At 40.1% G+C, this 15,762-nt stretch overlaps 1 protein-coding gene across 2 annotated transcripts in view; it reads right to left on the reverse strand.

Moving 5' to 3' along the window:
- SDK1 (sidekick cell adhesion molecule 1) overlaps window positions 1-15,173 on the reverse strand; it is a 563,777-nt gene extending 548,604 nt beyond the window's left edge. For both annotated transcript variants that reach the window (XM_063143659.1, XM_063143658.1), the window contains exon 1: window positions 14,656-15,173. In XM_063143659.1, the coding sequence (XP_062999729.1) occupies window positions 14,656-15,127 (472 nt within the window). In that variant the 5' untranslated portion in view covers window positions 15,128-15,173. The remainder of the gene's footprint in view (window positions 1-14,655) is intronic.
- Between the last annotated feature and the right edge of the window lie 589 nt (window positions 15,174-15,762).

The following is a 15,762-nucleotide window of genomic DNA, read 5'->3' on the forward strand; positions in this document are numbered from 1 at the left end:
TATAAAAGGCAGAAGCCACACCAAGCAAGATATAGCGGTATATGGTATGTGTCAATGGGCCCCAACAGTTGTCAGTGTACTTCAATACCACTATAAAGCAGTAGTGTGGCTCCTGCCTTTTATATACTGCTTTCATACTACTTTCATAGTGCAATATCCTACTTGGTGTAGATTAGGCCAGTAATTATCCATGACAGAGGCTATGAGTTTCAAAACTATTGCTTGCTGCATCTTGATTCTGAGCAATTCTTGAGCAAAATGGAGATAAACAGAGAGAAGAGGATGTCGTCAAAGTTAATACTATGAAAACTGAAATCTTTGCTAGAAAGCCTTTGTTAACAGCGCACACAGTGCACACTTCAGGATGTTGCAAATATCATTTTCAGCATCTTAGCTTATTGGTTATTTTTGTCTTCCTTGCTCCAAGCAATTTCAGCCAGTTCCCCAGTTACTTCTCTCAGTGCTAGCTGCGTCAAGTTTAATTTTTTTGTGGGGAACAAATACAAGATGTTATCTTTGGAAGTGTATTTCCCAACCTACACTTTCCTTTTGAGCAGACATATGACAAAAAGTGCTAGAAGAAAAATAAAGTTACTTCTGACCCCAAGTGAAAGAAAGTATCTTTCAATCCATTAAAAAAAAATTGAGCAAAGATGCTTCAGATATTCTCATATTGCATGTTATTATTTTAAAAAAAAAGTTAAATAAATTTGATAAACTATGGAGAAATTTGTTTTGTCATTTATGGCTTTTCTACCAAAAGTAACTTTAGTTTGGGGCCTGGATGAAAAAGAATTAAAGGAAGTTTCTATTCCCCTAGTTAGAGAATATCTATTATCTTTGCATCTCGAGAGCTAATTTGCTTTCTTTAAACACTCATAGGTGATAGAAAGCAGTCCTATATATGAATCTTCGGTAGGTAACAGCAAACTCAATATTCAAATGCGACTGACAGCTGGATAGCCTAACTGTGCCCAGCACCAGTATAAGCTGACAGCTGGGGAAATAAAGGCTGGAGTATGTCATAATTTCCAAAGCAGTAATGCCTATTTGTTTTATACTGCAATGATTCCGAAGTAAACATAACATGCCATTAATCCAAAATGAATGACAGCCAGAAGTTATTCCACCATAGTGAGTGTATAAACTATTTTTATACAGTGCAGAGTGAATGTGACATACAAGGTTGAGGAAGACTTAAAATAAAAATGTTAGCAACAGAACTACACAGAGCCGGCCCAAAACATTTTGCTACCTCAAGGAGCTGGAGCAAGGAATCCAAGAGGTACACCCTGAACTATCACAGAAGATACTGGTGGGGAGATGCCAGGAGATGACATGCTGCTTTGCTGGCACACTTAAAATATTGCTACCGCAAGTAATCACTTGCTTGTACACTCATTCCAGCTCTTGAAATGTTTAGTATGTGTACAGTGTTTAAGGGGATAGCCAAGTTCCCTCCCACCCAAAAGTTTCATGTTTCTAAAATAAGGTAATTTATTATTTTCTATTTCTTTATAAAAAAATCTGGACTAGTTACACATATCTGAACTTTTTTCTGTTTCCATGTAAGAAGTCTATGAAAACCAACCACTGCAATTTATTGCATGAGCCAGGACGTCTGCGTCAGAACAGCTTTTAACGGAATTGAGTTTTTTTTGAAGCAGACTTATCATGAATTAAGGGTGACATATATTTGCGTCTTGCTCAGCCATCAGAGATGATAGTGTTTTGTTTGCACTGTGCAAACTGAAGGAGGTGGTACACTGCGCCACGTTGAGTTACTTGATGCAGCTGGAGTGGGGAACAGTTCCACATTGCTAGCAACAAACCAGGAGAAAGATTAGAGATTCATTTGAATCCTGATTCTGTCCTCTGTGACGCTGGCTATACCTCCTAGCTTTGCATCACATGTAAATTTGATAAGCAGCCCATCTACACCCTTATCCAGGCCAAGGAGCACTCCACTCAAGACTCCCTCCAGGAGGATACAAACCCACTGATGAGCCGTGGAAGCTGTGGCCAATCTGACTGGTGGGGCGGTGGATGAGTCAGCAGAGGCAGCGCAGTCTTTTGAATCCCCATCAGCCACCAACCCATACCACAGAAAGGAGAAACTGAGGCGCATGAACTTGAAAGTAATTAGTGCAAAGGGCAGAGTGGGTTCACACAGCCATTTTGACTCACATTCTGTTTTTCTCAAATGTTCAATGTTTTTAATCTTTGCAAACTGCCCAGAGAGCTTTGGCTAAGGGGTGGTATATAAATGTAAACAACTCTCCTGTTCCAGGAACAACTACCAAGCCAAAGAGAATTCATGTCTGCAAAACAGTGGTGGGAAGCCACTCAGCCACACAAAATATGATGATGATATCCTCAGAGCGATAACACAGAAAAGCTATCCATTGCAAAAAGGGACATACAGAGCATGACTGCCAGTGGCTCTCCAATGTTTCAGTCAGGATGGATCCTAAATCTGATCCAGCATGGCTCTTATGCACCTATTCCCCTACTAGTCTGTCCTCATCCACACTACACAATCTAGCTAATGAGGGACTAAGTGTAGAGCAACAGCATCAACTAGAGATTTCTTCAGGTGTAACTGACACCTGTGGAGAAGAGGCAGCTCCACCTGGGAGCAGGCTGAATGAGCCTCAGCTGGGTGGAGATGATAAAAAGATGGGAATAAGAGCTCAAACACTGCCTTTAAAAGTGCAAGGTGCAAGCAGACTAGAAGACTAAAAGTGCAAAGTGCAAGCAGACTAGGAGAAGAGGGCAGTTTCAAAGAACTGTTATAGAGTATTGGAAATGCCACAGCCCTCAAATGCTAAAATGAATTCAAACCATGTCAGATAATGTGGAGACTGGAGGAAAGGGAGGCCTTCAGAACCAACAAGAAAGTGTCCTGGAAGCCACCTCAAAAATGGACAAAGATTTCAGGCCACCTCAAAAATGGACAAAAAAATGGACCTGCTTTCAGGCAAACCAGATGCTGACACAGACCTTAGCTTGGTCACTGGCCAGGCGAGTCACCAAGACAAATTGAGCTGAAACCTGCTGAAGCTACACATTGTAATCTACCTATTGGCCCCAAATCAACCTTTCTGACATATTTTCCCAGCAGTCTAGGGTGAGAAAAGTACCCTTTGGCCTATCAGGGAAGGAGAAAAAATCCTTCTCAACCTTAAGTGACCTGCTAATAATCTCAAATGGTCCTCCATTTCTTGAATTGACAGTTGAACTGAAACAGAAGGGGAGATACAAGTGCCTTAAATCTGTAGTCCAATGACATTTCCCCATTGACAGGTGGGCACAAGTCCATCAGTAGCCAATTTCCACAACCAAGTTTTATGCTGCAATGTACTTTATTGTTACTGAATGCTTAACTTGTTTTTATGTTATAGGCTGCACTGAAACCCTTTTGATATAGGGTGACCTATACATGCTGCAAGTAAATAGGTGGTGTGTTCCATCCTAGCTAAAGGGTGGACACAAACCTGGACCCTGGCCAGTGCAATACCTCTGCAACCACTTTTTATTCAGCATATGCACCAGCGTTAGGGGAAAGTATTGAATTCTCCCATTCTTCCCATATACAAAATAAGACATGCTTGCAACAGAAGTACAACTTCAAGGGAAGAAACCTGGAAATTTCACAATAAATGGGTTACAACTGCAATTTGATTGTACTTAAAAGTAATTGTGGAGGAAAAGCCAAACAGACTAAATGTAAAATGCTGGTTTAGATAGAATTATATTTCGAATAAAAGGTGAAGACAAATATTTACATGGATTTCATACAATGAGATATATGGCATCCAGTCAAAGGAAGCAGCTGTTTAAATATTTCTTTAATCAATAACTTAAAAACAATAACAATGAACTTCTATAAGAATCAGCTGCATATTTTAGTGTATATTGTCATACTCAGTGTGAATAGTTGAACAGATTTGTAGAAACAGGAAAAAAATGTGATTAGCTGGTACAGCATAACCTTTGGTCCTCTAAACAGTGACAGAATAAAATTGTATACATTTCATGATGATAATACAAGCTTCTTTTTACCCTCCCATTTTAATTCAACGCTCCCCCCCCCCCATGTTTTACAAAAGAAGTTGGAAAAGTTAATATGTCTACAAACAACTGCCAATGTTGGTAAGTCATCTCCGAGTGGGAAGCACCAGTGGCTGCTCCATGAAGAAATGCAGAGCCCCAATGCAACTGGAAACGCCACTCTGGAGATTGCCGCAAAGAACTCTGAAGCCACCCAGAAAGTAGCAAGGATTGCCAAATCACTCCAGAGATTGCCAAAGAACTCTGAAGTGCTCCAGAAATCAAGAGAAGGTCAAGAGGAGGCCAGGAGGAAGCTGGAGCAGATGAGGAAAATATATACTACGTTCCAACAACTCACAGTAACAAAACTAAAAACTTTGAAAAAAGGATAAAAGGCAAGGGGGTATGGTGATGAGAAAGGGTGTGCCAACAGAGAGCTTCTCGGGACAGATTGGAGAGCCTCAAAGGCAGATTAGGCTTGCAGGCTGGAGGTTTCCCATGACTGCTTTAAAACCTCTGTTGTAGCAACTGGAACTGTCTGTCTGTAAAGTACTACATTCAGTGTTCGAACAAGTTGCACAGTATCCAGCAATGGGCAAGTGTATATATAGTACCTGATGAAGATCCATTGTTGTAGTGAAAACTGATGTTATAAAGACCAAATTGTACTTATTTAAGAACAGCTTGTAAACTGGGGGAAGGAGGGTACAGCTAATTTTAGGAGAAGGGTATTGTGCTATGTTTGTATACAACAGATTGTTCACTCTATTGACATGTATGCGAAATGCCACCAAAATTAACAACTCATTATTCCCTTTAACAACTTCATATATAAATAACTTCTGCTTTCTTATAAAAGAGCAGCAATTATCTAAATTGTAGCCAGTAAGATGGGGATCTAGAAGATGTTCTAGCTCTTTAATATCTTGGTGTCATCTTATATTTCTGAAAAATTATGTCTGGGGCAGTCCATCACAAAACACTCCCAGTGATTATCCATATGTGAAAAAATGTTCCAACCAAATAAAATCCTTGTTTCAGTTAAGGTCATTACAGATGTATTACAAGAATGAATATTCCCCCAGCCCAGCCACAAGGGTCCGTGGCCACCACCCCCAGCAGGTGCCCTGAGAGAGACCCACCAGCTGCTCTCCCAGTGTGGCATTGGCTGCAGGAAGAGAACAGCTGGTGGGACTGTTCAGAGCATCCACGAGTTATTCTCAGTGAGACTCTGTCTAGGGGGCATAGTACTGCTCTCTTATTGGCTTGTGTCTCTTTATGCTACAGCTCTTTGGTGTGTCCATCATTAAAGCAAATATTTACCCTGTCATACTTTACCTTTTCCCCTTCACTTCCCTCTTTAGGTGCTACCGTAGCTGGCTACATTTTCCACTGGAAGCTGCCTTCGTATAGACAGATGTGCTCACCAGCCTAAAGTGCTGCTAAGGAATTACTTCCCAGACTGTTGAATCCCCTGAGTGCATGGTGGGACACAGTTACAGAGGGAGGGAGCACTCAGGTGAGCTCATATTTTTTAATAGAGCAGGTTGTTTAAAAAAAGCAAAAGCAAACACTATTCTTATTGTGATGTCAGTGTTTTATGTGCATGAAAGTTAAGGGAGAAATGGAGGGAACAGATGGAGCTAATTCTATCTCCGACCTGACTACCTGCATTGCCAGAACCTAAATAGACAAGGAGGAGATCCTGCCAAGATGTTACATGGGTGGACAAGCACTGTTGGAGAGGATAGAGCACCGGAATCACAAGTGGATGAATTAAGTTAATTAGGTCACTGCATCCCAGAATAGAGTGTAACAGAACAGAGCCAGAACCATTATCATACTTGAAAGGTATTAAAACCAGCAGATAGGGGAATATTTGCCCTTATCTCTAACATTCCTTTTTCCTATACCGTATTGTCTTCACTTTAATCCTCAAGGCCATTAATCCTAAACAATATCCCACATGCTCATCCCTAGAGTCATTCCATTGGAAGCACTCTCCACGGATTCAGAGTACATGGAGCTGGCCATGTACACTAGGATAAACGATAACTATGTCTGTTCTGTTAACAGATGGATTGGCAGCACATATAGAGTATTAAAATGGTTTGTTGTCAAAGCCACAACATTCTGAACTAGCATAATGGAGAACAATCTGTTATATTTGAATACAGTGAAGTGAACTCTTCAGTTTTGCTCAAAACCTTTGGAACATAACCACCTTGCAATGGTTGTCTTTCTAAACTCCATAACCATACTCTTTGAGCCCAAGTACCAAACTAATCTCTATTTGGTCACATCACAAACAGTATTATTTGCCATGTAGGTTATGTGATATTGCCTCAGGCCTGGGCTATGAAAGATATGCAGCTGTCAAAAACAATAAATAACTATTTTAAATAGCATTTGTGTAGAAACAAAGCAATTCTTCAAAAACAAGTCAATATCACTTATTTCTTTCAAAACAATTTCAACTACTGTATAAATTCTTTTGGGGGGGGAATTCAGGCTACCTGCGTAATCTGCAGAGATGCATTTTTTCTATTATGTAGAAACTTCAAAAGATTCCTGCATTATTGGTATAGCAAATCATATCACACTATCTCTTATTTTTAATACAGTTATCAGACAGGGCTGACCCTTATCTGTGCCACTAGTACTCATATCATGTGTATTTCAGAGTCCACTTTTATTACTTGTATACAAGTGAAGATTAAGATCAGTGTGCCATTGTACAGGCATTATGGAGCTTAAATAGACAGAAGTAGGATGTCTATCTAGAAATTATAGGTGGAAAGTGGGGGGAAAGGATAACAAAGAACTCCTATGGTAGGGTAGTCTGGCAACAACAACAGAGATATAAAGCACAACCTGAACATCACACAGGAAGCTGCCTTATACTGTCAGACCCTTGGTCCATCTAGTTCAGTGTTGTTGACACTGACTGGCAGCAGCTTTCTAGGGCAACAGAGATTAAAGATCAGGGCAATGTACAAGAGTAATTGGTGCTTGGTAGGGAGACTAACATCAAGGGTATTTTTTATATGTGTATATACATACACATATGTAGGATATGCAATCTTTTAAGTTACAGGTAAGTACAAGAGTTGGTTTAAACTGGCTGGTGTAGTCCAAGTGATAAAAATGACACAACATTCATTTTAATTCATTTTACCATCCTGAAAGTACCAAGATACAGGGATGAAGAAAGACACTCCAGAAGAAAGACACTTCCAGCTTACAGGATTTGAACATAAGTAAGGGCAGCTCCAACTTAACTCTGGTAAACCACGAACACATGAACTGTGGTCATAATACATCTGTGTATTATGGAGAACTTGTGTTCTGAGACACAGGTTTTAAAATATATGTAAATGACTGTATGTTGCCCATGCTGTATGTTAAGGGTGGGAAACTTGTGGCCATCCAAATGTTTTGGCCTACAACTCCCATCATCCCTCATAATTGGCTATGTTGGCTAGGGTTGGTGGGAGTTGTAGGACAAAGCATCGGAAGGGTGATGGAGTTGTCCCACCCGTGCTTTATGTGTTTGCTGAGGGAAACACTGGCGTAACAGCAATTACACTTTTGTGTGTACGCTGACATCTACAATATGATGCTGCCCTAATTTCAGACAGAAACAGCGATCTTTAGGAGAGACAGTTTTCCAAATGACTATTGCCTGAAGAGTAGCAAGACACTCAAGCAACACGGGGACCATAATAGACTGCAGTAGGGGGTCTTTATATCCTGCTTTTCACTGGCAACTATCCAAAATGTATCACTGAGGAAATAGTATAAGTTGGGAATGGCAACAAATAAATGCTGTAAATAGGTTCTGATATGAAGATTTTAAGTCTCTGTAAAAATTGAAATCACACGCGATTACTTAAAGGTTATGATATCCTCTGCTCTGCAGTTATTGACATCTCAAAGATATTTGTCTTTTCATGATAACAAGTCTGAGTTTATTTGTAAATCAAGTACTATTTCCAAATATGTACTATTAAGTACTATTTCCAATTTTACATTATAGATTTGATGACATAAAAAAACCACACTATCGTCTCTTTTAACCGAAGAAAAATAGACAGGTTCTCTTTCTTTAAACATTAAAGTACATTTTCTCATTAAAGAATGCTTAAAGCTATGCACTGGGTTTTTATCTCCCTTAGGGCACAATCCTATACATTTTTAGACAGAAAAAAAATTCTATAACTCTCAGCATCCTAGGAGTTTTAAGACTTTTTTCTGTCTAAACAGGCATAAGATTGTACCTTTAAAAAACAAACCCTAGCTAGTGCTCTAAGTGCCAAAGAAAATAATATATCTAGCTTGCATTTCAATGCTTACAAAGAAACTTCTCAATATTGAAAATCTTTTCCTAAAGTATTTCTTTGCTTCTAAGAATTCTCTCTTTTAAGTAGGTGCCAGCTCAACTATGATCATTTCCATTCAAATCTAGTTCAAAAGCTTTGTAATATATTAATATATCTGCCAGTCTTTCAAGAGACTTTGTACACACTAAAGATATTATTATATTCAGTCCCAACTCTGCAATGCACTTCACATGTTGTCCTCCACATTGATGAAAGGTGTCTGCAATCATGAGAATCTTGTTATCAAACTAGAGCCTTATGCCAGAGTACTCAAATCACAGCAATACAGTACTCATCCCATTATGTTCCATATTTTGCATAAGTAACTTGAATAAAACTAACAGTAGACAATGAGATGGCTCTGATAGCAAGATTACCAACCATGGTTTCAGCCGTTTGAATCTGAAGTAACTATATCACCCACAAGGGTTATTATTGTACATTCAAAACCATATTCTATACATTCAAAACAATATGCTATATTAGAAGAATTAGATATATGACTCTCTGATTTCCATTGGGAAAATAGACAGCCACAATTGTCTATATCTAGCATCCTCAAATCATCCTTTTTCTGTAATTGGTCATATATAAAGATCCAAAATAATTGACCTCAATTGTCTTTTACCCAAGTAAAAGAATCAGAAGGTACCGATTTATAGCATGGCTTACATTAGGTTAGGATCAAAGTCAAAGACGGGGCAACCAACAGCTATTCTAAATAATTTAGATTTTCAATCACCTGTAGAGATGCTAGAGCAATTGCTTTGTAAGGAACCCCTTGGTTAATTCATCAGGTAGGGCACCTAGACTATTTACCAATTAATCTATTGGATGGCAACTAGTACCTTTGTTTCTAGCTCCCAGGTTCTCCAGTATCAGAGCTAACTGGATAAAGAGAAAGTAAAGGGCAAATAGACCGCATAGAACACCTTATAGGTTCAGAGAATTTCAAAGCATAGCAAGGCAAAGAGAAAGAACAAAAAAATGAAAAGCAATGAGGCACAAACACGCTAAGCAAGGCTGTTGACTAGCATGCCAGGAGTCTTGTCCTGCTTCCTTTCACAAGAGATATTGGAAAACAAGGGCCAGGAAGTTGAAGTGACTTCGCATGAGCCTGCATACCAAGGCAATGTAGGGCTCAGAAATTATTCCTAGCATTTCGATGGACAAAATTAAAAAATTAAAACATGATTATGTATGACTGTCAGTACTCTGGCTATATAATGTCCATTATAAGATAAATAAACAATAATGAAAGACAGTGTTGTGCGTGGGCTAGAGAAAATCAGGATCTCTTCTCAATCATCCCAGAGTGCAGGACATGGAATAACAGGCTCAAGTTACAGGAAGCCAGATTCCAGCTGGACATCAAGAAAAACTTCCTGTTAGAGCAGTACGACAATGAAACCAATTACCTAGGGAGGTTGTGGTCTCTCCCACACTAGAGGCCTTCAAGAGGCAGCTGGACAACCATCTGTCAGGTATGCTTTAGGGTAGATTCCTGCATTGAGCAGGGGGTTGGACGTGATGGCCTTATAGGCCCCTTCCAACTCTACTATTCTATGATTCTATGAAATTTTAATGTCAACCATAACGTTGGCTTTGGGCAAAGGTCCTCCTCTGAGCTGAGCCTAACCTGCCTCAAAGGGTAGTTGTGAGAATAAGGTGATATGATGTAGTCTAACAATTCTGAGCTCAAGGGGAGAATAAGAAAAGCTATCTAAAAACAGAAAATGTAGAACTTCTATCTTGGTTTCATTATCAATTATCACTAGTGATCAATTTTTAATTTTTTCTTCTAAATTTTGTAAACTGCTTCAAATGATTTTCTTCTGAAGAGGTGATATAGAAGTCCATTAATCAGCTATGGAACTGCTAGGAGGTTGCCCATAGCTATTTAAGAGAATTTTGAGCTAATCAACAAGTTTACATTCAATATTTAGTGTGAATGCATATGTAATGTGTTCTGTAGCTATATACCATTATACACTTTAGTTTATGTACACAGCAGAAATACACTGCAGGGACCCATAATTAGCCTATGCTAAATTATTACTGTGTACCAGCTTCTACTGTAAGATGTGACCTTCAGTTTGTATATACTGTATCTTCAAAATAAGCTTTCAGGAAGATTCAAGAAGGCAGCTCCAGAAAAGCTATTCTGTGTGTGTGGTTTTAGGAATGTTTTACAGACAACCTAGTGTTCTAATGGCAGTGTCACCCCAACCCATAGATGTTTGGATATTGCAGTAGGCCACATGTATGAGAATCTCCTTTGAAACAAACTATTGGTCTTGGACTAGGCAGGGGACCAAAAGGCAGAGTAAGTTCAGAAGGGGAGGGCAAGTTCAAAAAGTTAGAGAAACACTGCCCTAGTGGATATCTGAAATCACATTCACTAGTAGGAAAGGGCTGGGACATCTCCTGGGAAATATAAATTCTGTAATATGTTTATATAGCACATGTGGAAGTAAAGGAAACTTCTATGCATAGTCAAAGACGTAATTCAAATGGAGAAAACGTACTGTTTCTGACAGATAAGTTTTTCTCCCACTGATTTCAAAGACCCTTCCTGATATTAAATAAGAGGAAATTAACACAAATCCCAAATTAACTCCATTAGCCATTACAAAGAGTATGGATTACCGACTTTAACATTATGATTATGACCAATTAGAACCTGGAGAGGCACAGGGCTAGTTTCAGACCCCCAAGAGGAGTGATGGTGTACTTTTATATTTGTTTTCAACAGAAACTGCTATGTTGGACAGCAAACTACTTTTGAAATTGAGAGATGTTTCAAAAGCAGATTGGGATATGGCAAGGATATTTGATGTTCAAAGATGTTCAAATTAAAAGTCCTACTGGGTGTATATAAGCACTAAAGGATCCTAGCCTCTATTTGTAGACTAGCAGCATACCCATGTGTCCAAGCATGCAGAGGGGGCAGAGCAGTATAACCATTTTAAAATGTGTATAATTAATAGCTTACTCTCAAATGTTGGCCTTAGAAACTAGATGATGATATATTGGTGGATCATACTACAGGTGAAAAAACTGTTCTGGTATGTCCAATAATAAAGGCAACACTTCACTCTAGTACTTATAACTTCTCATTGTGATGCTGATTTAATCCACTGATAAATATCAGCAACACAATATGTAATCAACAATAACTTATGAGCTAAACAGACAGGAAAATCTGTTACCTAAACCAAAAGTAACTGGCATGAACATTTTGGATTCTTGTCATCTTTCCATGATGGGCTATTTCAGATTGCAATCTGTACACTGTCTGAAAAACGGTTGACCACTGATAATCTATTGTTTAAAATGCAAAACAGTTTTCACTAACTAGAGTAAGAAAAATTTTGTCTGAGCAATCAACTTAATAGTATCTATGTTGTATGCCTGCTTCATTGCAAGAATAATAATTGAAAGAAATAATTTATGTAAAGCTGTAGTGTTATATTATAAGATTTATAGATAGGTTTTAATAGTCACCACCTCCACATTTTAAATGGTGTACTTTATTATTGTTATTCTTGGTTTGCGGAAAGTTTACATTTTGTTGTTTCATTTGTTTTGAGTTGATAAAAGAGATACAAAATACTCCTGTGCGCCTAACCACTTCATCAATCCATTTGATGTATCAATAGAAGTTCCAGATCTTTCATTTTCAAGATAAGCCTCCATTAAAGTATGACACCTTTATTTTGAAATATTAATTTATAATACAATATAAAAAGCAATGGAACACAAATCAACTCAGAGGACAATGAAATGTAGTCTGTCAGAATTGAAACCTCAAGTTAAGTTCACTGCAATACAACATGGGGTTTTCTATAAATAATATTTTTCAAAGGGCTACAAAAGGAATATTTTATAACAAGAACACACTTCTTCTTACTTCCTGAAGTGAGGGGTTCATACTTCACCGAATCACTTGAACAACAGTCACAATGTAGCATAGTTGAATCACCAGTACTCAGCAGTTTTCTTCTACTTGCTTCAAGGGCAATCTTAAACACAGTTACTTGAGAGTAAGTTCCATTGAGCTCAATGGGATTTACTTCTGAGTAAATGTATTTTGGATTTCACTGCACACTGAACACCTTAAGAGTTTAAAAATAGTGGCCTTGGCTTCCTTCACAAGGTCATTTGTTTTTCTAGTCCATTAGCACTACTATCTGGACATTTTAAATAATAGTGAAATGGTATTAATGCTTCTGTTAAAGGTACATAATATTTTAAAAGTTAAGATGTATAAATCTTCTACAAAATTAACAGGACATCCAGATCCTAGGCATGACTGAATTCAATGGGGCTTACTCACAAGTAAGTGTGCACAAGACTGTGGTCTTTTTTGTGCTGAATGCACACAAATCATCCATCGTGATATTAACTGATAAGCACTTTCCACACAAGTTGAAGGTTACTTTCACTATTCATCCATACAAAACAATATATTATTTTAAAAGGTCACTTTAATTGATTTAGGCATATGCATGTGAAACTGGCTTCTCTGCAGACTTCAGGAGATCCAACTTAAATAGCTGTTCAAATATTTGTCTGGCAAAAGGTCACCATGATATTTAGCCAAAAGGAAAAGAGGGGGAAAGGGAGTACACAAAAATGTGAAGTTTAACTTGCAAGAGGATTACAGGAGTATTTGGTATAAACGTAACAATATTTCTACAAAGGTTTACAGGGCCCAGTACTCAAATAATTCAGGATAAGGAGGGGCTGAAAACATACACAATGGGACAGAAGAAACACGGTGATGGGGTTTAAGGCAATTAGCACAGAACATTTTAGCCCTGGTTTATACCCGGATGGAAAACTTCAGAGTGAAAAAGTAAAAGCTGACAAGGCCCCTCCCCTCCCCGCTCAAACTGTCCAATTACTAGCGCAGTGCTCTTCCCTAGGAAATTCTACTCCAAATAAGACAGGGAGGAGGTGGGGTAAGGAAATTCTGAAAACTTCTTTTGGCAGCAGTATGATCAAGCTTCAGGAAGACTTTTACTACGTGGGGGAAGGGAGAAAAACATTTGTTTCTCATTAATTCTTTGAATCGTTAGAGGACTGTGATCAGTCTAAAACAAAAACAAAAAACACTGGTAGATAAATCTAACCTGACAGCTGGGGGAAATATAACCAGGAAAACGCTTTGTTTATGATAAGGAAATGCCTGGGCAGAATGGACGCCCACTTTCCCGAGCATGAGTAACTTCTACATGCTTCCCGCTATAGACCAGGAGAGTGCCCAACACAGCATTTGACCCAGCAAGACAATAGGCGGACAAATCACTCACAACAGGAGTGTACACACACACACACACACAGGCACACACAAAAAGTAAAAGCAGCTCTTGTTCATCAGGTTGTTCTGCACAACCAACTATAACACTAGAGCCCATATTTTAATATAGATTTTTTTTCACTCCATCAAAAGTATTAAGAATTGGCAGATTAAGCCATTAAAACTCCACAGTCAGTCAGTCAGTCACACACACACACGAGAGAGAGAGATGAGATTCTAAGTGGATCTCTGAAGTCTGTTCTTCCTTCCCTTTGCTACATGACCCATCATTCAGCTATAAAGGTCCTTGATGTGGAAATGCAGAGACACGAATCAATTGCACCGTTTGTCTGTGTTAAATCCTTGTTGCTGGCAACCTGAATGAATAGTGCTCGAACCAAAGCTCAAACGTACAATGGTATTCATTTTCTCTCTCTTTTAACCATGCCTGATTTAGCCCTAGCTGGCAGATTTATGGGTCCGTTTCTCTTGACAGCATAGCTCGGTGTGTGTGCGTGTGTACATACACACACATATATCCAGAAGTTAACTCTTCCCTTGCCTGGAAGTATTAAATTGCAGATTCATCCCCAAGCAGCTAAAGGTGAAGATTAGTGGAGAAGCTCAGATAGGATTACACCAAAGGGGGAGAGGAAGGGAGGGGGGAGACATATCTCTGCGGAAAGGATGCTAAGATGTTTATGGAGACACAGCCTTTTTGATACAAAGCCCATTGTTCAAGAGAAAGGCTGCAATGACAGGGCTGTCTCTCTGATGTGGAACATCAAGCCGGCAGGGCTGGATCTATCAGTCCCCCTGAGTAGCAGAATGTTTGACGGGTTTTATGCATGAGAGGCAGGGGGAGCATCTCTATAAGCAAAGGGAAGGGGGGGAAACGCCTCCAAGCAGCCTTACCTTGTGCCAGAGCTTGCAACATGTGGAGCTGAAGCAAGAGAAACGCCCACCATCCCCGGCAGAAGAAGAAACAGAAGTTTAACTTGATCATCGCTCGATCTCGCCAGCTATTCCTCTGCGGGGTAACGTCTCCATTCACCCTTCTCCGGCCCGCTATTTCCTCCCCGACCCCCTCCAGGCCATCCGAGGGTCCGACGCTTTGGCTGATGCTTGGGTGGGAACTCACTCCACCCCTCAGAGAGGCCGTGTCCCCATGGGCGGGTCGGGGAGGTCGCCCACGACGCCCCTCCTGAAGTTTTCGGGGCGCACGAAACCCCGCCTGGAGGTCTCTGCCGTTTGTGCTCACTTTGCATACCCACCCAAGGCAACAGCATTCCCGGTGCATGACTGTATGGCAATCGCCGCCCGAATCAATGTGTCTCGTGGAGGAACTCATTGCACCAAAACAAGCAGGCAGAAATGTAAAACACATGTTTCCTCCGGACTCCGTCACCGCCGATGCCTTCACAAGAGACACACACACAGAAAGAGACAGAGAGAAAGGGTAAGAGGCAGAGTGTGTATGTGTGTGTGTATTATTAAGTTTACTGGCTTCAGGATTCCAGCTGGCTTCAGTATTTCAGCAGACTGGGGTTCTCCATCACCTCGCTCTTAAAAGACACACACGCCACGGAATGAGGAGGAGACGGATCCATCTCAGCCAAGCACCGGCAGACAAGCTGGAGAGCACCTTCCATACCGCAAAGATGACGGAAACTGGTCCCCCTGGCGATTCGGCACCGCGAAGGTTTCTGCGCCGCCCGCCTTCATCCTCTTCGCTGCTTTCTCCCCGCAGCAAAGACCCTGCAAGTGAAGTTCTAAATTCTTAGCGAAGTCATTAAATCTCGGAACAGCCGGGGACGAAGAGAGACCCTGACACTCAAGGAGTCATTCCGTACCCTTTCCAAAAGACCAGCCAGGCGCGCGCTGACAGGTTTCGGTTCTCCAAATGGACCGCTCCCCAACCCTTTGGAGAGCACCAGAAACGGTTAGGATTAATCCGATCTCTTCTTGCCTCGCCCTCCTTCAGAGATGAACAGCTTCGCCTTGGGCATCAGTGGCTTTCAG

This window comes from Elgaria multicarinata, chromosome 17 (assembly GCF_023053635.1).
Source record: "Elgaria multicarinata webbii isolate HBS135686 ecotype San Diego chromosome 17, rElgMul1.1.pri, whole genome shotgun sequence".
NCBI classification, from domain to species: Eukaryota; Metazoa; Chordata; class Lepidosauria; order Squamata; family Anguidae; genus Elgaria; species Elgaria multicarinata.